This window comes from Lissotriton vulgaris, chromosome 7 (assembly GCF_964263255.1).
Source record: "Lissotriton vulgaris chromosome 7, aLisVul1.2, whole genome shotgun sequence".
NCBI lineage: Eukaryota > Metazoa > Chordata > Amphibia > Caudata > Salamandridae > Lissotriton > Lissotriton vulgaris.
Window position 1 is genome coordinate 426,697,456 of NC_141695.1, and position 26,040 is coordinate 426,723,495.

At 43.0% G+C, this 26,040-nt stretch overlaps 1 protein-coding gene across 4 annotated transcripts in view; it reads right to left on the reverse strand.

Moving 5' to 3' along the window:
* LOC147701782 (C-Jun-amino-terminal kinase-interacting protein 4-like) overlaps positions 1-26,040 on the reverse strand; it is an 861,003-nt gene that overhangs the window by 668,941 nt on the left and 166,022 nt on the right. For all 4 annotated transcript variants that reach the window (XM_086930413.1, XM_086930411.1, XM_086930412.1 and 1 more), the window contains exons 3-4: positions 6,249-6,369; positions 2,535-2,605 (exon numbers count right to left, since the gene is read on the reverse strand). In XM_086930413.1, the coding sequence (XP_086786539.1) occupies positions 2,535-2,605; positions 6,249-6,369 (192 nt within the window). The remainder of the gene's footprint in view (positions 1-2,534; positions 2,606-6,248; positions 6,370-26,040) is intronic.

The window sequence follows — 26,040 nt, forward strand, 5'->3', positions numbered from 1 at the left end:
AACTAGTCAAAACTCAATCTCTTGGCGTAGCTCACCCTCCCCAAGATGGTCAATGTTCGCCACCCAGCTGCGAAGAATTTTCTTCCCTCTTCACGAGAAAGACGGAACTCCTGAAAACTGACCTACTTTAGGCCTCATTAGCTCAGATTGACACTCATAAGGATACGCCATCTCACACTCCAGCAACCCCAAACACCTGCACAGCTAAGCTCTCCCTCAAAAACAACACCTCCTGGGCTTCTTTCACAACCTACATCGAAGAAACAATCCTGAAAGCACTCACGTCCATGAACCCCTCCAACCACTGCTCTGACCCCCCTCCCTGCTAACTACCTCAAAGATCTCATACCGGTGCGAATACCACTTTGGACAAAGATCATCAATGCTTCCTTAGTCCAAGCAGTTATTCCTGATATTCTCAAATCGGGACAAGTTTCCCTCACCTTGAAAAAAACTACGATGGACCCCGCGTACCTAAATAACTACAGACCAATTTCCAACATCCTAACTCTGGCTAAACTCCTAGAAAAATGTGTTCTCGGCCAGTTAGACAACCACATCACCAACTTCCACCTGCTGAATAAATTTAATTCTTGCTTCCGGGCAGGGTATAGTATAGAGTCGGCCATGACCCACATAGTAGAGGATGCACTAAAAATACTAGATCAGAAAGAAGCCTGCCTACTTATCCTACTTGACTTATCTTCGCCATTTGACAACGTCAAACATGATAATCTACTAGATCTCTTGCAACACAGAATGGGCCTATCAGGGTCAGTCCAAAATTGGTTAACCTCTTTCCTACAAAATAGATCCCAAAAGGTTCAAGGTCAACCAATCCCTGTCCAGGACCGTCCTAGTCACATTAGGAGTCCCGCAGGGCTTCTCCCTCTCACCTACATTGTTCAACTTATTCATGGAGCCACTCACTGAGATCCTCAACTCATCAAATATCCACTTTCACATGTACGCTGATGACACTACTATATTTAAAGATAAACTCTCTGGATGACATCCAAGCTCTCAATCTAAATCTACAAGTTGACAGTTGAAAGGCAGAGCAAAAAACGCATGAAATAAATGCATATAAAAGAATACAAGTCTCCGTTTGTAATAATTTCTTCTTGTTTATTCCAAGATCAAAACATCCTTAATATCCAATCCTCTTGATATATGTTATTCAAGCCACAAGATTGCCAACACGTGTTTGGTCTATTTGGCGGTTAGCCAAAGACGTCATCAGGGCACTAACAGTACTATCCTTAGAGCCTATGGTCTTGACATCAAGTGTAACACTAACCTCAATAAACCAAGTTTCTTCAATTCAAGTTGCAGCATAACGAACTGTTAGCGAACTTACAATTTCTTCACCAATCGTATAAGTTCACAGTAGACTGAAATATCCTTAAATCTGCAAGTAGCAACAAGTTATAGCGTGCAAGTCTTCATTGGCGTTTAACCAAACGGCCATCATACAAGAATGATACAAGAATGGCTTAAACATCTTACAGTGCTCAACTGCCAACTTCTTATAATGGATCCAGCAAAATTACTGGGAATAACTCTGGACAGTAACTAAAAACATGCAAAAACATATTGGTGCTGCAGCAAAAGGAGCAACCTTTCAGATGCACACCCTGAGAAAATTAAAACACTTCCTCCCAGCAAATGACTTCAAACTGGCAGTCCAAGCACCAGTAATTCCCAGACTAGATTATGGCAGTGCAACTCTCTGTGGACTACCTAGATCGACAACTGCCCCGCTAAGAGCATCACTTAACTCAGCGGCCAGGCTCATCACAGGTTGCAAAAGACATTGCCACATTTCCCCCGACTTCAAAGCGCTCAACTGGCTAACCCTCAAAGCAAGAATTCAACTAAAAATCGATTGCATGACGCACAAAGCCCTACATCACAACACCCGGAGGTACCTGGGCCAGACACTGGAGCTCTCATGTGGAAACCGATCCTCCAGGAGCACCAACAACCTTCTTTTGAAGCCTCAAAGATTTGCCAAGAAGAAAACATATAATTACGCCTTCTCTGGAATTGCTCCAAGGATTTGGAATGCACTACCCCCAGAAATCAGACTCAACCCATCAACTGCCTCCTTCAAAAAAGAAGTTAAATCTCTTCTCATGACGAAATTTACTTGAACATTATTTCGGACTCTTAGAACAACCAGCTGTAACATAAGTCTTTGTCTCGAAATACTATGTTTCTTTTTTACATTGTCTCTTTTGTTTAACTACCTTACTTGTAAAGTGCTCTGATACCCGCAAGAGTCATGTTCGCGCTATATAAGACCTTCAAAATAAATACCCTTTCTGTAACATTTTCTTCTTCAAATCTTTTTTCACTCCATTTTCATATACCTCCTGTACAGTGGTTTATAGCCACCAAACAAAACCTGCAGTTTTGGTTACTCCCCATTTACCATTTCTATCTCTTAACACTTGATAGTTCCTTAGCCTCATCTTCTTTCTTGTTTTATCTTTTTTGACCACCTCAGTCTAGAATATTAGGATGCCTACCTTCGCATGAGCTTGAGCCAGAGAAGCTAGTTCCTTCCCTAGGGATGTTTTTTGCTCCTCCAAGGTGGCAACTACAATAAGAAGAAAAAACGGATCAGATAATATGAAGAAAGGCATAATAGCAAGCAGAGAAGACAAGGTGTTATTTCAGTAAATAAAAAAGTTAAATAATTGTAGATACACCAGCAATTTCATGCACACAGATGTATCCAGATGGCTTCCATGACAGTCGAGAATTTCAGATTAACACAACTACTCAGAATGAGACTATACAGCACTACTCCCAGGTTTAGAGCAGAGTTCGATCTGTGTCGCTGCCTAAAACAGCAGAATAGTTCATATATAAGATACAGAATATTATTATTCCAGGCACAATAGAGCAAGTGAAACTAAGTGGGTGAAATACTAAGGCCCCGCAGAAGACACGGAATGGGAGGAGGTGCAGATGTTCTGCGGGAAGATGGCAATTGGGTCTGGGTTTGAACTGTTGTTAATTAAACCATTATATAATATCTACTAGCAGCCCGTCTCGACGTTGTCCGGGTATGAATTGCTGCCGGCCAGTAGTATATTGTTTTGTAGGATTTCGTTTTGATAGCATTACTTATCTGTGACAGGCCTGTAAAACGCTCCGATTGACAGTGCACTGCTGATGCACTTAAGAGTGCACGGTCAGTAGTGTGTGAACTCGAGTTTCCCTACTTTATTTTTCCTTGCAATATTATATAGCGCAAACTCGACAACATGGCATGAGCACAATTTACATTACAGAAGAACACATTCATATGTTGTAGGCACAGGAGACAAAGCGATTTGCCTGGAATCACAGGATGTTGAGCTGCTGCCGGGATTCGAATGTAGCTCTCCAGCTCTAAGGTTCGCAATTCTAGAACTTGAGGCAGGAGGTGTGTCTAAAAGTGTATGTCGGTGCTGGCCATCAATGAGAGAGACCTGTGCATTTTTCAAATTGGTGGTGAAAAAATACGAGTATGTTGCTGGAGATGTGGGCCGCTGTGCCACCAATGTACTTACCGGGGGAGGGTAAACACCCTTTATTCCGCAACTTTCTTTCCGCATACCATCACTCCGCATACTTTCATTACGAAAGTACCATGACTCCGCAATGTCATTATAACGCATGGCATTACATTTTATATGCTTTTAAAACGCATACATTTACAACGAAATTAGTTGTAAATGCATGAATGGTAAAAGCATGTTTTTTTTAATGTTTGGATAAGGTAAGTATGGGTATAGGGGTATATGTTTTGGGGTACTGAGGTATATGTTTTGGGGTGTTTGGATATTTTAAGGGTTCAGATATAGTTTTGGGTTATGGGGTACAGGGGTAGTTTTATGGTTCAGGGCTAGGTTTGGGTTTTGGGGTATAGGGGTATTTTTTAGGGTTCAGGGGTAGGTTTGGGTTTTGGGGTACAGGGGTATTTTAAGGGTTCAGGGCTAGGTTTGGGTTTTGGGGTACAGGGGTATTTTAAGGGTTCAGGGCTAGGTTTGGGTTTTGGGGTACAGGGGTATTTTTATGGTACAGGGCTAGGTTTGGGTTTTGGGGTACAGGGGTATTTTAAGGGTTCAGGGCTAAGTTTGGGTTTTGGGTACAGGTGTATTTTAGGGTTCAGGGGTAGGTTTGGGTTTTGGGGTACAGGGGTATTTTTAGGGTTCAGGGCTAGGTTTGGGTTTTGGGGTACAGCGGTATTTTTAGGGTTCAGGGGTAAGTTTGGGTTTTGAGGTACAGGGGTATTTATATGGTTCAGGGCTAGGTTTGGGTTTTGGGGTACAGGGGTATTTTTAGGGTTTAGGGATAGGTTTGGGTTTTGGGGTACAAGGTATATTTATAGGGTTAAGATGGGTTAGTGTTTAAGGGTGTTTGGGTATTCTAAGGAGTAAGGGTGGGTAACAATTATGGAGTGCAGGGGTATTTAAAGGGAGCAGGGTGGACACCCGGAGCTGGAATGTACAGAACCTGGGAAGAAAAAACAATGGAATATTGGGCACATCGCTCGCTTTTTTTTCCGTAATCCCGCGCGCCGTCCACGTCCCCAGCACATGCCCACAGCACACAATATGAGACATGGCATGAAGGGCGGAACATACCACACACCCCCAGCGTTTGTCAGGCCCCCAGCACTCGCCCACAGCACAACGCAGACACGCCCACAAGGGACTACTTTGCTGGCACGGTTCTTTTACCTTTTAAATGTATATGGTGGGCGTCTGCATAGCCTATGTCCTTCTGCTGCAACTGCCCTTTCCAACGCTGTATTGGGTGTTGTGATTGGTGCTGTGGTTCCTGAGATTACCAGCCTCAAAGGTTTTGGCTCTCTCTTTATTATATTAGTATAGATTACACATACTAAATTAAATCAATTTGAGAAGCTACAAAAAGAACTGTTTGTAAGAAGGTGTGGGTATAGTGAATGTTTTTTCATATTTTGTGGCAGTGCTCGAAGATTGAAATTATCTGGCTAAAAATGTAAGATCTTCTGTTTTGGTAAATGAAATAACTATCGAAGATAATAGCAACATAATGGTTGGCATGTAGAAGGGGTGCCACCTAGTTGTGCCAAGATACTTTAGAATGTTGGTTAATAGTCTCGCACTGCTTATGTAATGATAATTCATGCAGAGATTCCTAGGCTTCAAGAATAGTGTATAAATATTCACTGGAGCAGTGATTCTTAATCTGGGATTAGAAAATTAAATAATATTGGCAGATAATCAAGTATGTATAAAAAAAAAAAGTTTGAATTTTTACAAGGTTTTTGACTGTGAAGGAATTTGAAATTGGAGGCAAAAAATTTTGTTATCCATGACTATTTGTGGGAGCAGCACAACAATGAAAAACGGAATCTAGTAAGGACGATTGGTGGCCCTTAATTCAAGCAATGGTACACGCACTCAAAAGGAGTATGCATTAGTAGCAAAAAAAGACAAGGATATGCTAGAATGTATGATGCCTCTATCTTTTAGAAACAAAACAATTCTGAAAGGTTTTACCCTTTCCATTTAAAATGTCACTTTATTTCTTTTTATTTGTGTTATTCATTTTATATGTATTTGTTTGTTGTATACTTGTTCCTGCATTTTTGTCTATTGTTTTAAGGTTCAAATAGTAGAAATTGCTTTGCAGAGGTCCCCAGCGTATAGTGGTAATTCAGGAGGAGCCCACAGAATTCGAAAGGTTAAGAACTGATGGACTGGAGCAGAGAAGTCTGTCGAGTGTACATGGGGAGAGGATTCCCTAGGCATTTTGAAAAAATCTGGGGTTCTTGAATCAATTAGAATAGGTTTGTGTTACAAAACTAGAGTTATTATAAACAAATGAAAAGAAAATTATCACCTTGCACTTAAAGGGAATTAAGGACATTCTGAGATTAAGATGAGTCACTTGCAAGACTGCTCCATTACTGATCAATGAGCAAAAAGTGGGGTAAGAAGATTCTAGAGACATCTGAGTTTGCCAGGTATTGAAACAAGGTGGAATGCCCCTCTCACTGTTATCTAATGCACTCCCACCACGTCTGGCAGTGTCACAATTTGGGATTTTATGTAGTTACACTGCTCATTACTGGATTGAGTCACATTGTGCTAGGCCTGATCAATGAAATGGAAGGAAGGCTCCATGACATTGACCAACTCATTATAACATTCTCATGCTCTTCAGAATGGGGATACCGCATGTAAAATGTGGCAACTTACTGTGGTCTGCATAGTTGCGTGCTTTCACCTCCATGTTCTTGGTCTGAGTCTCCATAGCTGTAAGGTTGGCCTTGTACCCTTTCCTTTCCTGCTCAATGCTATCTTCCATCTCTATGCATCGCTGTGGAAGGAAAGCAGCACATGTCAGATATATTCACTGCTACTAACCTCTGTTGGCAGGAACAGTATTAGTGTTTAGACAGTTTAAAGGATCAAAATGTGATATTTCCATTCTCCTGTTGAATGGCTTTCAACAACTCTATTTAGCTTAGCTCATGTATATGAAAAACTACTAGTTCGAAACCAATAGTTACTGAACCTTTAAAGTAATCATAAAGTGAATATCTTTGGGGAACATATTCAAGGGATATTTAGAAAAGATATTTGAGTGACAACTGACTACCCGCATTCCAAATTCACGCAAAACCCATGTCGCACACCTAGATGTTCAGAAAGCAGATGGAATGGAAAGCGATTCGGATTGGTTAGCAGAAGGAGATCTCATAAACACTGTAAAGACTTCTACTGTAAAATATTCAATATTTTACAGAAGGAGAGATTTTACAGAATTATATTTGCTTACGCAGGTAGCTTGATTTTACCCTTATTTGCATTTTGTATGAAAAGAATGTTCCACAATTTTTATTTAACCCAGAATAACACTAAAATTAAAAGAAATTGGGTTGTGGTTTATCATTTTCATTGCAATTAAACACAATTTAGATTATATTAAAAAATAATTATAGAACTCAATGATAGATGGTCCTGGTGGGATAGGCTAGCACAATACAATACTAATGGTTCCTATATTACATACCATCTCGACATTAGTGCTTAACTTACTCAATATTTTTTCTAAATCTTGGTATTACTTACTGTTTAATTTGTTATGGTATTTGAGTTTCACCTTGGACAAAGCTAGGTTAACTTTGTGCTAGATGTAACTTTATAAGGAAAACTGAGGTGTGCATTATCCTAATTGTCCTCTGTCTGTTATAATAACAGGATTCATATTAACACATCCAGCTGTACTGGAAATCTTGGAAACAAAAAGGATTTATATAGGTTCAGCAATTATTTGAGGATGATAAACTCTTCAGCTTCAAGCGAAAGGTTTAATATCCCCCTATCTAGAGTAATTTAATATAAAAATCCCATGGATGCTTTCCATGAGTAATTCTCTAAAATGAACACTGACCTTGTAAAATGAGTACTGATAGCTATTCTCATATTTTGTCATCTAACTGAACAGTTCTGGGGTCAAGTATGGTCACAATTTACTAATATATTTAATGCTGACATACTCTTCTATTCAAAGTCGATTGTAGAGCAGTTTAAGGATTAGTCCATTCTCTCTTCAGTAAATTACTGAAAACTGGAAGCTGTCTTTTACTGCTTGGTGGAATGAGGTTGTCTCAACCTCAAGGTGGAGAGGATTCAGTCTACTCCTTTCTTTACTAATGTCTAGAGACATGTTCCAGTCCATGCTGACATCTTATCTTTCCAATACTTTTAGACTCTGAACAGCCAAGAAGTCAGGAAAACAACATGACTTTACAAACTTCAATAATATTAGACATAATATTTTATATCAGTGGTTTTATCAACACTATATAGTTGATTTAACATGCCAATGGTTAACTTAAGTGAAGACACTGGTCTTTTATTTCTTTTTTTCTTGCTCTTCTTTTTTCTTTCCTATCTTTTCTATCTAAAAACAATGAATTACAAAAGAATGTTGTCAGCTTTTTTTGTGTAGCGCAAACTTCGCCCTAGGGCATTAGATCGCTTTATCTGAGTACCAAATTAAAGCTTCAAACATCTTGTTAATAAGACTATGAAAAGGGTGGAAGACAAGGCAGTGTTTGTAGAACGGGTCAACGGATGCTTCGTCATGCAGAGCTACACTAATCCCTCCTCTCAACCTTATAAAGGTGCTGGATTTACAAACTGAATTAAGAAAAAAGATCTTCATTTCCAAATGGGTATCCTTCGACCCTGCTGCACCTGCCACTTTGGAAATGAACACAGACATCAACTATCTGCCACCTATGTGGGAAAGCAAAAGAGAATGTACTCCATCTACTATGCATTTTTGGAAAACTGCAATCTGAACACCGACTGTTGTTAAAATCCATATTTAAGAAATGTCGGCAGGTAGTGAAAGCATGTTTTGAATGTGGAGATGTTCAGTTGATCTGTCGTTTTGTAATTTTATGGAGATAGTGGGAAAAAAACTGCACGAACCAACACATTCTAACCAAAAGGTTCTCCACATAGACACTGTACAACATTTTTGCGAACTCATCCATTATACAGCTGAAAATCTTCCTTTCCCAACACTTGAGACCCTTAAGTCCCCAGACTTCATATTTATGCTCTGGTTCACCACTCTGAGCATTAGAACCATCCATCTGGATCTGGAGTTAAAGACTAATTGTACTGTGGCCAGCAGCAAACATCATCTCGGCTGTCTAGATAACTTCTCATGCAGCATCTTCTTTTTTTATTGGAGAGTCAACTATTAACTTTTATAATACTGAATTTCGTGATCTTCTACTTTTCATTTTTTTATAATTTTTAAATCTAACAAAATTCATTTAAACAATTTTTCTTTATACAGGGTGCAAATCTAGTATAATTACAACAATCTAATTGCAACTTTCGGTCCTAACTTTGGAAAAGTCAAGACACTTCTATTATTTATTTCATTGCAATCATTTTAAGTAATCATGCAAACAAAGTTATCTTATCGGAGTACCAGATTACATTACAGATTCAGGTCAGATTTTTTTTTTTTTTTAGGCATCGAGAGGTTAAGTGATTTGTCCAGAATCACATGATGTTGAGTCAATGACAAGACTAGAACTCGATTCCCCAGTTAAAAAAACATCTGCAGCAGTTGCTGGTAGGCTACATCTCTTCCCCAGTTATACAAAATTAAGTTGTCATGGCAATTATACTGATACTTCAATAATGTATTCTTTTCTTTTAAAAGAATACGACTTGTATGCATAAATGGGGACCTTGTTTTCTCCACAACGGTTTATAATAACTTTTATTGAAATTTAACAAAGAATAATACACCTCTTCAACTAAAGAATATTCTCAACATGATATACTGGCATGAGAAAGGACACAAAACCAAAGTCCTGCATGGGATTGTGTTGAATAAACCGGTTATCATGCATGCTTTAGGAGTTTGCTAGTATTGATACAGACTAATATATTAGTTGTGGGGAACATGATCTGAGTGGGCAAGTCACCCACTGCACCCTTAGGCACACAGGTCACATTACATAGAATCCAAAGTGTCTACAGGACTGACAGACTCAATTTGGAGGCTGGGGGGCGGGCACAAGGCTGATCAGGCTACTAATCACCAGCCATGCCTCAGCCGTGATGATTGTGGTAATTTGCCATTGCTGTCTTGGGTCCGCTCTAAAAATGATTCTGCAAAGTAGTCCAACTACAACCCTTTCAGCACTTTACTTCTGGGGTAGCAAGCACAAGCAGTCAAAGGCTTCTCAGAGAGGTAGTGTAAGTTAGGAGCTCAAAACTCAGCAGTCAAACAAAATAAAAACACAAAAATGTCATGTCCAGCCCAATGCGGTCCGTAATGAAAATGAAGGAATTTTAGTCTCTTAGCAGAGCTAAAATAATACACAATCCAATTAATTAGTTATAAAAGAGTTGTCATAAGTTGTGCTTGAAGTTTGAGGCAAGTGCCAACCTCTCTTTCCCCAGTAGCCATCTTACTTCCTGTGGTCATTATTCCGCTGTTATATTCCACAGTATATTACAGAAAAGGCTAGAATTATTCAAAAGCCTTCACAAGTTAAGTGTGTAGCTGAGTTCAAGAGCTTTAGCAGATTTTGTACCTAAAAATCTCAAGCGGGAGTAGCAGATTTGCCTATGTGTATCAGTCTTTCTCATAGCCAATGGTGCTACCAAACCCCGCAATTACCTGGCAATGATTGGCAGCCGTCCAGGCTGCACAGTAGACTAGGATTGGCGTTACTGCCCAAACAGCTAAGTCCTCCTTTGTAGATAAGTTCAGTGGCTACACCAAGCAAGAAGATCTTCACAAGACTAACTCTGCCAGCAAGCTTACACTGCTGCTCCAGTCTTCGGCAGTAGCAGCCTTACGGCATTGGCTTCAAACTGGGACTTCAGCTTGCAAAAGTTAAGGCTTCCAAGGCGAGTCTTCTATAGGGTGTCTGTAGGCAGATGCAGTCTTTAGACTGGTTTGGGTCCTCCCGATTCAGCAGCAATTCAATCACCTTCTCCTTGGTGCTGTGGCATCAGGCACTCAGCCAATAGCAGGCTATCAGGAAACAAAGAATGACACACTAGTACAGTCCTATTTACAGCTTCTCATGAACTATGCAGAGAGACTGGAGGGCAGAGGGTGACCCTTCACAACAGGGGTCATTTTGGGTTTTTCAACTTCCTACAGGTGCTCCTCATACCAGGTACATGCTGGGCTTCATCTTCTGGTCTGTCGCTTCCTCCTACAGCGCCAGGCACATTCCTTCCTTCTCTCAGTAGGCAGGGAGGCTTCTAGGGTCTTCAGGCAGATCCCCTTAGCTGCCTCAGCTAGAAGTATTAAGATGAGGTCCCCTCAACGACAAGACTGAATGTGAGACAGACAACCGCCCTAGCTACAGATCACCTCCAAGTGTACTCTTTAGAGCACTCCTTTCCTTTGACAAGAGGAACTTGGGACTGAAACAAACTGGGGTAGTTTGGACCCAACTTGTAAACGCACTGCGTTCATGAGAGACTAGCATGATGTTGGGAACAAAATAAAAGCCAGGATACCAGTTTTCCATGATATTGGCACTCATTGCAGGCTGGCACTTTAGCCTGATTACCATACAGGAGGATCTTCCAGTGTCAACAAGTACTTGAATATAGAAATGCAAAAAGTACATATGAAATTATATGACAAGCTGGGGGGCGGAGCAAGCCGGGAAGCGAGATGGCGGCTGCTTAAGCGAGCTCCTCGCCTGAGGTCATGTAATCCTACAAAAACATCCTTTATATCCATCTAAACCCGCACTGTCGCATACCGCGGGCCGTTGGGAGTGCCGAGGAGCTAACCCGCGACGCGTGTCACACACGGCGGCTGCGACAGACGGAGACTCCCGCCTGCTGCCTGGGGACTCGCGCTACACTGATCTGGCTCAAGGTAGGTGCCGGGAGCCTGGGGAGGTGGCGTATCGCCCTGCACAGCGGCTGCGAGCCTGGGGAGAGAGCGGGCTACATGGAGGACCTGAGAGGGTGAAAACATTGCAGAGGCATGCAGTATCGGACGTCGGTGGTGGGCCGGGAGTGACTTGTGGATGATGCGGCGCCCCCTCGCCCGATAAACACCTGGGCAGACGAGAGCTTGAGGCGGACCCCGAGGCGAATTGGGGCCACGGTTGGGCTCGGCCCCTGGGGCCTATATAGTGGGTTGAGGCCTGCATACAAGGCTGCAAGGCTGCCTGGTGGGTAGTGAGGCGAGGCGGCCCTGCGTCCACAATACAGAGGAGTGGATACCGGACGCTGGGCAAGTGGCGCGCATGAGACACCCCGCGACTTACTGTTTAACCACCAGTGGGCTGGAACGTGGTGGCAATGTACTGTGTGTAGCAGCGAGCGACCGGGCTGCCCTGCCCAACTGCTACCAACACTGCTGGCGTGCAATACTGCCGTATTCGCCTGCATCTATTGCAGACCATCAACTGTGCGGGCCAGGCCTGCTGCCGGGACCACGACGACAGAACACACGAAAAAGATAGTCAGCACCTACCGAGATGTGGGGCGAACCCAACAGAACACCAGGTGGCCGGGGGCTGAAAGACTGTGGATTGGCGCTGGAACGGAGAGCAAGACGCCACTACCGCTGGGCTGTACTACATACCCTACATGCTAGTGGCACTGCCCGAAACGGGGCCCGCACCTAATCCCATAAGGGGATCTCACTCCTTCAGTGCCTTCCTATGTTTCGACTGTCTGAACCAGACTTTGATAACAAATAACTGCCACAAGATGGGGAAGCAGGATCGTAATCAACCAAAGAGAACCTTTGACCAGGCCAAGAAACAACAGGACAACACCAAGGAGACACAGAATCCGCTCCCGCTTACACCCACAGATGCTGGAGCGATTTATGAATGACGCCATACAATCCATGTTCCACACCATACAAACTTCACTTACGAGCATAGATGGAAAGATTGATTCCCTAACTTACAGGGTGGACAGAATGTAAGAACACTTAGATAAGCACACAAAGTTTGGATGTGGCGGAACAGCGGCTCTCGGAGGCCAAAGACTCTCAGGTACAAATGGAAGCGAAGCAAATGAAGGTAGAAAAACAGCTGGCGGCGATGGCGTCGAAGACGGAAAATTTAGAAGCCAGATCCAGGAGAAGTAACCTCCGTCTGATGGGCGTTTCGAAAACGACAAATACAGGCCCGATGGAACACTATGTCGAGAAATTGCTGATCTCCATGCTAGGACGAGACACTTTTTCGGAAGTATTCATTGTCGAAAGAGCACATAGGACACCGGCTCCGAAACCACCTACCGGGTCCAGACGGAGGCCCATCACAGCCAAACTATTGAATTACAGAGATTGCGGCGCTACGAAAGGCCAGAGAACTGGGGAAGCTAACCCATGAAGGGATGGACATCTCCATATACCCCGATTGTACCTCAGCGGTACAAGAAGAGCGGAAGAAATTCATAGATGCCAAGCAGAAATTGTGGGAGCTTAACATACCTTACGCAATGCTATATCCGGCAAGACTCAAAATCACTATTGAAGGCAAAACGCGGATCTTCAACGACTCAGCAGAAGTGCAAAAATTCTTCAAACAAAAAGGGAAACCAGGAGTGCGGAGATCACCACAAAGCGAACAAGGCGAACAGCCCACAATGTCGGATGTGGAATGATCTGGTTGCAGGACTACATTTTGACTGCTGGAGTGCTGAGAATGCGGGTGCGACCCGGGGACTATAGGGTGATGCACACTGGCGATCTATGCATAAGCTTGCCGCAGACCGCGACTCCAGATAAGTGGACAAATGCTAAAGTATTTTATGAGTCATGTTTGTTATGTGAGGATATGACATGGCTGGCACTGGGCCAGTAGAGATGTTAAAGGATGCTACCCAAAAGGCCTCATATATGGGAAAGGACAATAATGGGTGTGGGTATGATGATACTATGTTGCAGGGTGCGCAAACTCATGTAACTTACGTTGCAGGTAAAGGGTAGGCAGCTCCGACCCCCACGAGTGAATCGCACAGTTTATGGCATTATGCTTTTCCTTTGTTCCTCGTTATGTTGTTTGTTGTGGGTCATGATGGGTACTGTGGTAAAGGATGTCTCCACTTGGTTTAGGGTAGTGGAGTGGATGGGGGTGGTTCTGAGTAGTTGGAAAAATCTGACCAGCAGCTTGATGACTGAAATGCTAGAGACTCACACTCTTCGACAGCAAGTGCATATAGGGGTGATACCCGACTTCGACACTCACTATGAGTGATTGCCTTACAGATCGAAGACCACTGGCTCTCCTCTCCTGGAATGTACGGGGCTACACAACCCAAAGAAAATGCGCAAGGTGGTGGCGTACTTAGACACGACATATTGGAACACGGTGGGCATCCTTTCGACTGATGTCCTCTTACTCGTCCTACGCTAGAGGTGTCTTAATATGGGTAAGGCGCACTGTACCCTTCACTCACCTTAAATCAGTGCAGGACGACCAGGGACGCTTCGTGAAACTGCAAGGCAACTTTGGGGGTTTAATCTTAACTATAGTGAACGTCTATGGCCCAAATACAGATGACCCTTCATTTTATGTCAAAATATGGTCGACACTGAGGCATATGCAACCAGGCACCATGATTTGAGGGTGGGGGGGTGACTTTAACACATGTTTGGACCCCGCAATGGATAGGTCAACTGGGCTGGATAGGTATGGCAAACGTTCGGCCAAGTCCTCCGGGATAGGTTGTCTGATTGGAACTTAGTGGATATATGGAGGCAGAGGAACCCAGATAAACGGGAGGGAACGTCAACACACCTCACATGGTCCAAACTCGATTACTGGTTGGTAACACAAGATGTAAGTACATGGGCTACAGAGATATCACACATGCCTAAGACATTATCTGATCAAGCACTGGTCAAACTCAGACTAGAAATACCAACGCATATTCCATGGAGACTGAGACAAACAGCATTAAAGGAGAGGGACTGCGTCAGGCCATATTGACCTTTATTTAACACAATACTGGCTCTGTCCATAGTACAAGAACACTCTGGGAGGCATTTAAGGTTACTATACGTGAACACTGCATGGGCACACACGCGGGACATACAGGAACAATTGGCGAAAACGGAAAGAGACATTCTGACACTATAACGCAGGTATGAGGAGACCCCATCCGACTCCTTGCTGGCCGGAAATAAGGAAACACATTGACACATATGAGGAAATATAAAGCTGACGAAGCCAAATACATTTCACGCAAAAATGTAGCGCGGAACTATGGCGAGGGAGGCAAACCTGGTAGGGCACTGTCATACAAATTGTGGATGTTTTCTTCATAGATTATGCATGGTGCTATACATTAATGTATATATTATAGATTGCCTAGGAATGTTAATACTCAAATGATATATCCCTGTCCTAGGAATCACTGTATACATGGTTCAGGGGGTCCTTGTTACTCACATAATACAAAGTCAGACCTGCACACTCCATGACACACATTACTGAAATAAAAAACGCTCAGAATGTTTCTGTGTACGACACGCCGACCATACTAAACTGCTTTACTGAATTCTATACTCAATTGTATACGGGCCGCATCACACACCCCACTCCGGATATATGGCAATACCTGGATGATATAGAACTTGCATGGCTGTCCGATACTCATAGACAATATTTCTGTCTTCCAATCTCCAAGGATGAAATAATAGAGGCCTTTAACTCCCTTCCTAATAATAAGGCTCCTGGCCTAGATGGGCTCCCGGGAGAGTTTTACAAAGAACACCGAGATTTACTTGTGCCACACTTTGCAGAAATGCTTGAGGAAGCGTATGAAGAAGGTACACTACCAACCACTCTCAATGAAGCGTTACTGATAGCACTACCAAAGCCGGGTAAAGATCCCCAACGATGTGATACCTATAGGCCTTTATCTTAATTAACATAGACGCAAAGATTTGGGCAAAAATGATAACTAACAAGATACTCCTTTGCAACTTAATCCTACAGGACCAAGCAGGCTTTATGCCGACGCGGTCTACTGCCCAAAATGTACGCACTATATTCTTCCTTTATCATCAATTGGACCCGGAGGAGCCAGCGGCTGCCGCCCTGCTAGACGCCGCTAAGGCATTGGACTACGTGGAATGGAGGTTCAGGTTTGTGACTCTAAAAAAAGGTTCGGGGAACCCCATTTTGCGCAAAGTGGATTTCATTATTATACAAGACACCCAAGGCACGAGTACGAATAACCGGTTTAACGTCTGACCCGATCTTAATTACAAGAGGCACTAGGCAAGGGTGCCCACTGTCACCAATGCTCTTTGCCTTGATACTTGAGCCGCTAGCTTGTAAAATTCGGCAAAAACATTCCACCACGGCTTTACAATTGAGTCTCTGACCAATTGGCATTTCACCATATGCCGATGACATGGTCCTCTACACTACGCATCCGGAAAAGAATTTGAACCCACTCAGAGAGTATGTTCAATACGAACAATTCGCCGGCTTCTGCATCAATTGGGGCAAATCGGTAGTGATCCCACTCACCGCAGCTACAGAGGAGCCAGAGTTGGACTACCCCCTAAGATGGTGTACCGATCCGGTCAAATATCTGGGGATATGGATTCACAGAGATCCAGAGATAGTCATTAGGGAAAACTTCGGAAAGGCAATGTCTAGATTGAAGGATCAGGTCGATAGGTGGATAAAAATGCCCTTGCAATGGCAGACAGGATAGCCCTTCAAAAGATGCTAATATTACCCAGATTCCTGTATCTGTTCTGGAATGTTCCAATTTGGTTGACAAACGCTTTCTTTGACAGATTACGTTCTACACTCCAGAAACTAACATGGGCCGGAAAATAGGCCAGAGTAAGCTGGAGAGTTCTTACCCAACCATACCACCTGGGCGGCTTTGAGGCGCCTGATTTTCAGTTATACTATCTTTGCGCATAAGCTCAACACGCACATTATTGGACGAGGCCCCACGAGTATATACCACACATTGCGGTGGAGAGCGACAGTGTCTCTCCTGTGCCGCTGATGGCGCTACTAGCCAACCCCATACGGGATACACAAAATGATACGATACATATTGCCAAGAACACTTCGAGAGCATGGCACGCATTGGCGCGTAGAGCAAACAAATTGCCAGTATATGCACGGGCTCTGCCAGCAACAAATCACCCTCACCTCACAGTGACCCAAGAACCCAAAATGCAGAAGCTCCTCGAGGATATGAGATTCCGGACTTTTAGTCAAGTGTTCCCTCAGAACACATTTCTCAAATGGTCAGATCCCGCCTTATGCGCACATCAGACCCCAATGAAAAATGTTGTATACCTACGCTTCCGTACGGCTATGAGAGCACTATATAATACGTTCCCTGCTGAACCTGAGCAGCTAGCATTGTTACAAGTGCTGCTAACGGCCCCAACTCGCCAGAATTTTGTAACACGACTATACACCGCAACTCAAAGTGAACAGGCTGAAGGTCTCTTGGCAGCGAAGGGTAGATGGAAGAGGTCACTGGGCATACCAGTTGATGAACAGGAATGGCAATACAGTTGTACCCAACTCACACTTCTTACATCCAACTGTAACTTGCGCATCATACATTTTAAATTCCTTCATGAGATATATCACACCCCAGCAAAATTACACAAACTAGGGCTTAGGGTCACTGACTCTTGCTATCGATGCAATGCAGCAGGTGCAGACTTCTTACATGTGGCATGGTCCTGCCCGTGCTTGCAGACCTACTGGAATGAAGTTACTGATGCGTTAAGCACCATGCTATCGGAAACCATCCCAAACACCCCTTTGACATGCCTATTGGGAATCAAAAAACTCAAATACGCTAGACGCAGGAAGTTCTTGGCAGTGGCGCTACTTCTTGCAAAACGACGAGTAGCGATCAGATGGGGCAGCAAGAGACCACCTAGACTAAAAGACTGGATCAAAGATATGACCTATTGCAAGATGACACTAGAGACCATCGCTGAAGACATACCACTGGCGTCCAGGCCCAGACTAAATGTTCTGTACAAATGTCGATTTCTTCACTTAGAGAGATGATGTTTGTAGTAAAAGAGGCATGCTGAGGACAGGAAGAGGTGCAGGACTGGGCGGGAAGCTGAGATAAGGGGCTTCAGGAGTAAAAGGATTACGATTATAGATATTCGACGCACTGTATAATGTAAAGAATGACTGTCTATATGAACCTACAATTTAATTATTAGAGTGTCAATTGATTTTTCTTTTTATGAAAATGACTGTATATGATGAAACATGCTGTGTGGTTGCTGGTCAGAAAGGAAAAATAAAATACTAAAAAAAAAGAAATTATATGACAAGCCATCTGGTTCTGTGTGTGTATTAGTCTAACCAGATATGTATTTTGAGGTTGTAAATAAAGAGCAGTACTTTTTGGAAAAAGTCTAAACGGACACAACATCTGGTTTCTAGCAGGGCCATAAAGTCTTAGCTGCAAGTGAAAAGGTGGCTTCTACAGCAAACTGTGAACCCTTAAGAAATAGAACTCTTTGCACTACATCGCACTTTAAGTGACCGGCTCTCGCAGTGACAGTCTTAAAAGTTGCCTATATTAGCACTGGATTTTTAAAATTAAATAGGTTACAGTTACCGTGCCCGTTTTGAGAAATAGATAGCAGTTGTTTTAATCATGTTAAATGTAAATTTGAATTCTTGTTGTGTACACTGAGATGATTTTTATTAAGCTATAAATAAATTACTTACCTCTTAGTATAATATAGCTCGACTGTGGCATATTTCTTTGGATCTTATCACTGTGTGCCATACTCTAACAGCGTTCCAAACCCTCACCTCCTAGGGAACACTATCTCTGCTCGACCAATCTGCCCCTTGAAAACTCAAGTCCCATACCGAACACATGGCATCCACCAAATCCATTCATTTATTTTCCACGCTGCTGGTAGTTGGAGGCAGGGAAGTCCGGTAATTGTGCATGTTTCTAGGACCTTGCCTTTCAACCAATTTGCATACCGAGCCTTACTTTTAATTCACCAGCACAGCCGACAGACTTCCAAGCCTGAATCAGATTCTTGGCCCCGTCCAGAATATTATGCAAAACGATCACGCGGTGATTAAAAAATATAGCCCCGCAATAGGCTCACAACAAGGAAGCTGGCATCAAAGGGAAAGTAAGCACGTACATAGGACTCCTTGCATACATACCACTACAACTTGCCCAGAACCCGTCAGGGATTAGAGGAAGGGTGGGTGGGTGGGTCTGTGGTCAGGAATGATGTCCAGTCCAACCAACACTGCTCTAATGTCCAGAAAATCCCTTTAACGATGTGGCTCGGTGGATTAAAAACTCATATCGGTGTTTATTAGAGATCACTGCATACAAGCTAACTTTTGTGAGCAAGGGAATAAAGCGTCAATATACATTTCTTTTACTAATTTTAAAGCACTAGCACATAACATATTGCCACTTAGTAGCGTTACATCTTTCACAGCTAAATGGGTTTCTCATGCGAGGGCAACAACTGTGAGTGTATCTGAAAGCTCTTGGAGGTTGTTTTAGTATTTTTATGGTGCGGAATACCCAGGAGGAGGAACTACATATGGCCCTGTTCTCTAAATAGAAGAAGGGTTCGTCCCTGGGGAGGCTAGCAGATACGGAAGAGGCTGTATTTAGGTCAAGCCGGGGCAGCTCATGTGTTGCTCTACAGGCATGCTGTATTCAAGTATGGACTTGAAGTTCAGCCCACTCTCCACCCATATTTTTCATTGGTTTGTGTCATTGTCCTTTGGAAACTGTGGCTTTTCATTGGTCAATAGGCTTAGTAGTCCCTCCTATTTGTTTAAATGTTTTTCTCCTGCCTGCTGTTGCTGGCAGGGCACTATTCCCCCTAGGCTTTTTTTTTCTTCATAGCACATCAAACTGATGCAGTGGTGGCCGTGCCTTTAGTTTGGTGCTTGCGGCCCAAACGCGGAGTATGTGGTGCTTTCACTTTAATGTCGGCCACACCCCTTTCTTTAGCCGAGCCGCGTAAAGAAAGGTGCGCAGCTGCTATTAACGTGAAACCGCGGCACAGGGCACTTTTTTTTAAAAAAGCATTTGTTTGTCAACTTGACAAACAGATGCTTCTTTTGTAAAAGTGGACAAAGCCACGCTTTCACTTTAATGGCGGGCGTGCCCCTTTCTTTAGACGCAGCTTGTCTAAAGAAAGGGGGCGGGGGGGGCGACATTACCGTGAAAGCGCGGCATGGGGCGCTTTTCCAAAAATTGCATTTGCAATGCAATAGGTCTTGCAATGGCGAGAGTTTAAGCTATTACAATGCCAATAGCTCAAAGTCTTGTAAATGTGAGCCCTACTGCATTGCAAAGGATTGTGTACAGAGTGAGCGAGTGAGTGCAAACTGGAGGCTAAGCAGCAGTGGGTAAAACAGGCTGGAGGTGCTTGTCGATGAGAGAATTGCTACACTAAGCTTTCCTTACATCGGGTACAAGGTAGGTCACTCAAGGGCAGCTGGTTTCTCAAACATACCCTATACCAAAATAGGCCAGGTTTAGATAGGGCTCCAGATAAATGGTGTACCTAGACTTTTTTTAATCATAAAAAGCTGAAGTTGTCAATTTCAATATTTAGTCGGCATGGTAGAAATTTAAATAAATTTCGCACTTAGAGTTGGCCGAGAAAACCCTTCTACCCAAAAACGCAGGTCCTAAAATAACTGTCCAGTAGGTCCAAAAAGACCAGATTTGGGTATCAAATTGGATTAGCTGAAGGACGGTCACTCATACTTTATTTGCATGTTATCTCAGCTAAGTTTTTGTCTAATCAGATTTGAGATCAAAGTTAAGGCTAAACAGATTGGCTCCAGAGCATCCAATATGAACGGAGGAGCTCATGGAGTACAACCAGACTGCTTTCGTCCTTCAGGAATTCCAATGAAAAGGGAAAGCTGCAGCGGGACACCAGGCATCTCGTCTGTTGTCCCAAGAGGACTCAATCTTCACCTTCCCCAGTCTGTAATGTATGCAAGGTCCCAAAAATGTCAATATCTTGGGGAAAGATTGTTTTATAGAAGCTTATAAGTGCTTAGTGTTCCCTGGGATCACACAATGTTTCCAATCAGACACTAGGCAAACACAATGTGTGCGGTATACAAGGCTTTAAAGGGAACTGGACCAGTGCTGCTACAAACTTAATTCAGCTACTACAGGACACGTAGTAGCTACGGCTAATCTGGTCTGTACTAAAAATTTCAGGAAAGTCAGGGTGGGTGGAGGACCTTCCAGATCAAGGCTGCCTAGCTGTGGAACAAGCTTCCAGTCCCTATTCGAGCAAGTGGAAATCTTAACAGTTTCAGGGAAAACTTTAAGACTTTGCTCCTTCCAATAGGATTAGGCTCAAGATGATGCAAAATAGGACTAAGGCTGCAGATGTAGGACTGAGCATTATTATGTGGGAAGAACCGGTGAAAGATGACCTAGCGCCAAGATACCTGCTAGGTAAACGTTAACTGGATAGACTCCTGCCACTCAACAAAAACAAGCACTGGCGTTGCCAATAGGTCTCGCAGTAGAAAAGTTGGAGCTATTGGTTTTGTAAATGACACATTTTATATTTATGTGTTGGTTTTGAAAGTCGCGAAATTAATAGTTTTGTCATTTACAATGCCAATACTTTTAACTTTTGCAAATGTGACACTCATAGTATTTGTAATGCAAATGTTTTGTATTTACGTGACTTAGATGTATTGATATTACAAATAACAATGGTTATGACATTTTTTAAATAATTAATACTTAAATAAAAGTTATTGTAATTTATAATGGCAATAGCTTAAACTGTTGTAAATATTATGTTCAGTGTATTTTATTGTGAGGAAAATTAAAGAACAGAAGTGAAATATTAACGTCTTTTTGTGACATTTGTGTAATGTGAGAGAGTGTGAGTGAGTTTGAAAAGGGTGATTGATTGTGATATGATGTGTGATGCTGATAGGGTGTGTGAGTGTGTTAGTGTGTGTGATTTTTGAGAATGTTATTGAGGGTGTGTAAGGGTCTTTGAGTGTAATTGTGTGTGAGGGTGAATGTGTGTGAGGTGGTGTGAGGGGGAGGGTGTGTGTATTCCGATGGTGTGTGGTGTTGTGAGGATGAAGGTGTGTGCGTGTGCCTTTGTATGATGTAGAGTGTGTTATGGTGACGATGTGTGTGTGTGAGGTGTTATGAGGCTGAGGGTGGGTGAGTGTAGGTGCGGCTGTGTGATAGTATGTGTGAGTGTGAGATGGTGTGTGAGTTTTAAAGTGTCTGTGATGATGATATTGTTTATGAGTGTGAGGTGTTTGAGAGCTTTGGTGATTGTGTGATGTTGAGGGAGTGTGTGAAGCAGAGGGTTTTGTGAGTGTGTGGTTGTTTGTGGGGTTGTGAGAGTGTTTGACGTTGTGTGATGTTGAGGGTGTGAGAGGGTGTGAGTGTGAGGGTGTTGTACGTTTGTATGGATGTGTGGGTGTGAGCTTGTGTGTGTGTGTGTATGTTTTGTATAGTGGCTTATAAATAATAGTATTTTTTTTGTTGTGTGCTTTGTGTATGGAGTGTGTAATAGTATTGTAATGAGTCCTTTTTCCCTTTTTGTGTATTTTTTTCAAAATGGCGCAATTGATACTGTCCCCTAACGCTACCTATGTTTTTTAGGTTAGCGGTCTAGTCTTTTTTTTTGTTTTTCACCCCCATTTTGATTGACTTTTTTTCATCCAATCTCATTGCTACATTGTGTTACGTAGCGTTACGTAGCGTTGTAATTGGGGCTGGTCATTTGGGAAATTCCCAGATCCTTGTGCCCGCCGTTTGTGGAAGGCGTGCCGTGTTTCCTGTGTGGTTGCTGCATCGGCTGACAGGCAAGTTGTAATTTTTTTTTATTGCGTTGTATTTTTTATTGAAACATACATGATTTAAAGCGTATGAGCTTGAACTCCATCTTAGTCTCTTGTTAATTTTGGTTTTGGGAGGCCTGGTAATTGTCGTTTGTTTTGCTTTATGTTTGAGCTAAATACATATTTGTCGGTCTCAAATTACTTTGGTAAGGCTGTGAAGTCTCTTGCCCTTTCGATGAAGCAATCGTCCAGACTCCCTTTTTTTGGTAATTTCCCCAAGTGTTTTAAATGTATTTCTTTGGTGAAATTTTGGATTGACTATATCTCTTAATTATATTTGTTTTATGGTTCAAGTGCTCCATGTTGTGAATCTGTGTTTCTTACATGGACAGCCTTTCTTTAAATTTGTCAAATAATCTCTGTGTATTTGTATTGTTCTTCATTTGGTTTGGAGGTATTGTGTTGTTTGTGTAGGAGACAATATGTTGTTGTCTCCCTGAGTGTTGTGTTGGTATCCATGAGTGATGTTGTGGTGTCCCTGAGTGATGTGTTGGTGTGCCTCAGGGGCGTGGTTGTGTCCTTGAGTGTCGTGGTTGTGTGCCTGAGTGGCGTGGTTGTGTCCCTAAGTGCTATGGTGGTATCCGTGAGTGATGTGATGGTGGCCCAAAAGGATGTGGTTGTGTCCCTGAGTGATGTGTTGGTATCCCTGAATGATATGGTGGTGTCCCTGAGAGATGTTGTGTCCCTGAGAGATGTTGTGTCCCTGAGTGATGTGTTGGTATCCCTGACTGATGTGCTGATGTCCCTGAATTGCGTGGCGTGGTGGTGTTCCTGAGTGGCATGGATGTGTCCCTAAGTGATTTGGTGGTATCCCCGAGTGATGTGTTGGTGCCCCTGAGTGATGGTGTGTCACTGAGTGATGTTGTTGTGTCCCTGACTGATGTTGTGTCCCTGAGTGATGTGTTGGTATCCCTGACTGATGTGCTGGTGTCCCTGAATTGCGTGGCGTGGTGGTGTCCCTGAATGGCATTGTTGTGTCCTTGAGTGGCGTGGTTGTGTCCCTGAGTGGCGTGGGTGTGTTCCTAAGTGATGTGGTGGTGTCCCTGAGTGATGTGTTGGTATCCCTGACTGATGTGGTGGTGTACCAGAATTGCGTGGTAGTGACCCTGAAGTAGAAACGAATTGTGGCACTTAAATGCACAAAAATATGTATTATAGAGTAAATCGCCATGCATAAAAGTACATTGAAACTAAACAATGCATGTGAAGAAAATAGCCAGTGTGAATGCGCCAAGCAGCAGAAAATGGGCCCAAGGGACCATATAGAGAGGGAGGGTGTGGGCTGCCTGCAACTTGAGAGCTTAAATGAAATAAAAACAACAAAACGTGATTCTTGCCCATCATCGGTGAAGTGCGTTGCTTTCATTTACGGGTGCTTCCGTACTGAATTAATGAATGAATTTACTATGAACAAAAACCAAATAAACACGATATAAGTGCGTCCATCCCAGTGACTCCCGTCCAGCTCAGAATTTCACAGGTGTTATTCACATACTGAACCCGTAGAACTCAACCAAATGCATTATGGTCAATGCAGTTCAATCGGGTCCTTTTATTCACATTTAGGTAGGTTTAGTAGTAGTTTTAGATGTTAGTATTCAAGTACTTGCCCCACCAGTGCTAGAAATCTCCTTTCAAATTGTTGGTGTCTCGTGCCACTTATTAGAGAAAACTATTCCTTCCATTTGAGTGTGCTTGCAAGCTGCTTGTGGAAGCTCTGAGGTGTGATGCGAGCCAAACCTAGGGCTCTCTGTATGTTGAGAAGCGACACAAACCGAACTTGGCAGGAGGAACGTGGACGGACCATTCGGGGATTTTATGCACAAGTGAGATATACAGACTTATGGGGTAAAAGAAAGCTCTGTCAGGCATGTGGGCCAAGTATGTGCACGTCTGCCAAACCTACCAAATACCGTTTTTTAAAATCATTTTAGTGTACCCATCCGAGTTGGCTCAGTAGAGACAAAAAAGTAACCTGGGTGGAAAAAGAACGTAAAGAGGAGGAAGTAGGAATGCAACATGAGGGCGAGGGTGAAACAGGAATGTCAGGTGATGCAAAACGGGTGGGGGAGCAACACAGAGGGTGCGGTGGGGAAGCAACATGGAAAAAGAACAAAGGAATGGTGGAGGCAAACAAACAAGAGAGCGCAACATGGAGTTTAAATGCACAGGAGAGCGGTCGGAAGGGTGAAGCTTTATAAAAGTGAAATCGCACTGCAGCTCGAAGGGCAAAGTTGAGGAAATTATTTTTTTTTTTAAAGTTAGGAAAAAATATGCTGAGGAAGTGAGAAAAAACGGGGGAAGCACTTTCATGATGCTTTAAACAAGTTGTGAATGAAAGAAGGGACAGAGAGGAGGAAAGGTGGGAGGGAACACGGCATGGGGGAAGCTGGCTGGGGAGGGGGAGGAGAAATCCAAGTAAGGCTGTGTGCGGGGAGAGAGAGGGGAGGTGCTGGAGCTGGGGAACAGCTGTGAAAGTTTATGGCCCAAAAGCGCGTGCCTGTGGCCACGTGAACTCGAAGAAAACCGCACGAAAAAACCTGTGGTTTCACAAGTATTTTGAGCACTTGAATTCTCGCCATTTCCCATTCCTTCGGAATGGAAAAGGCGAGACCTAACAAACTGTTGGCATCGGCATGGCACATCTGAGCCCAAGTGATGGTGTCAGTGCTACTGTTCAATATGTACACGTATCAGGGGAACTCCCTGGACAAAAATGTCACCTCATTAGTGTCAGTTTAACAACTAAATATAGAAAAAGGCAAATAAAAAAGGAGCAGCTAACCTTTGCAAAGAGCCTTTTACTGCACTCAAATATGCTGCCACATTTTTTTAGTAACCTTACATCTATTTGACCTAGCAAAAACATTTTCCAGATTAAACTCTTCAGATTTTGCAGTAGATAATGGATTAAGGGACTAACTCATAACTATGCCAAAAAAACCTCAAGCTGCCGAATCGCATAATTCAAGTGGCCAAGACAAGTATCCACTACTCATCAAGCAATAGAACCGGCAATTCCAAATGGCCACAAAAAAATACCCAAACTCACCATTCAGGTCAATATCCCCCTAAATGTCTGGAACGCATCTAATGAAGGACAGAAAAAAAAATTAGACGCTGATCAGATCTTAAACTGTGATCCTGAAAGTGGGCAGAACTTACAACCTGACCTTTCCTTTCTCGGAGCCACAGTCACATGTCACGAGAAAAACGTCAGTTTCACAAAACAGTTGTAACGCAAGCATCATGTTTAATGGTACACTTGTCCATAATTTATCCAGGGGATCAATGGACTGCTCAAAGGTGTGAATTTCTAAGTGATGACAGCAAAAAAGATAATGCTGCGGTGTAATTCGGACCCTGTATCACAATTATTAATATTTGCTATTGCAATACTGAACACATGTACCTTCTTATAGCTCAGACTCACAACCTACAGAGGGTACAAAACAAGGCGACTAGAAAACAGCTTAACCTAAAAAAGCATAAGCAGGTTTTTCCTGCGCTGAAGACCCTTCCTGTGCTCCCAGTGACAATATAATTAATTGTCCTGCAGACTTCACACAGGCCTTAAAAAC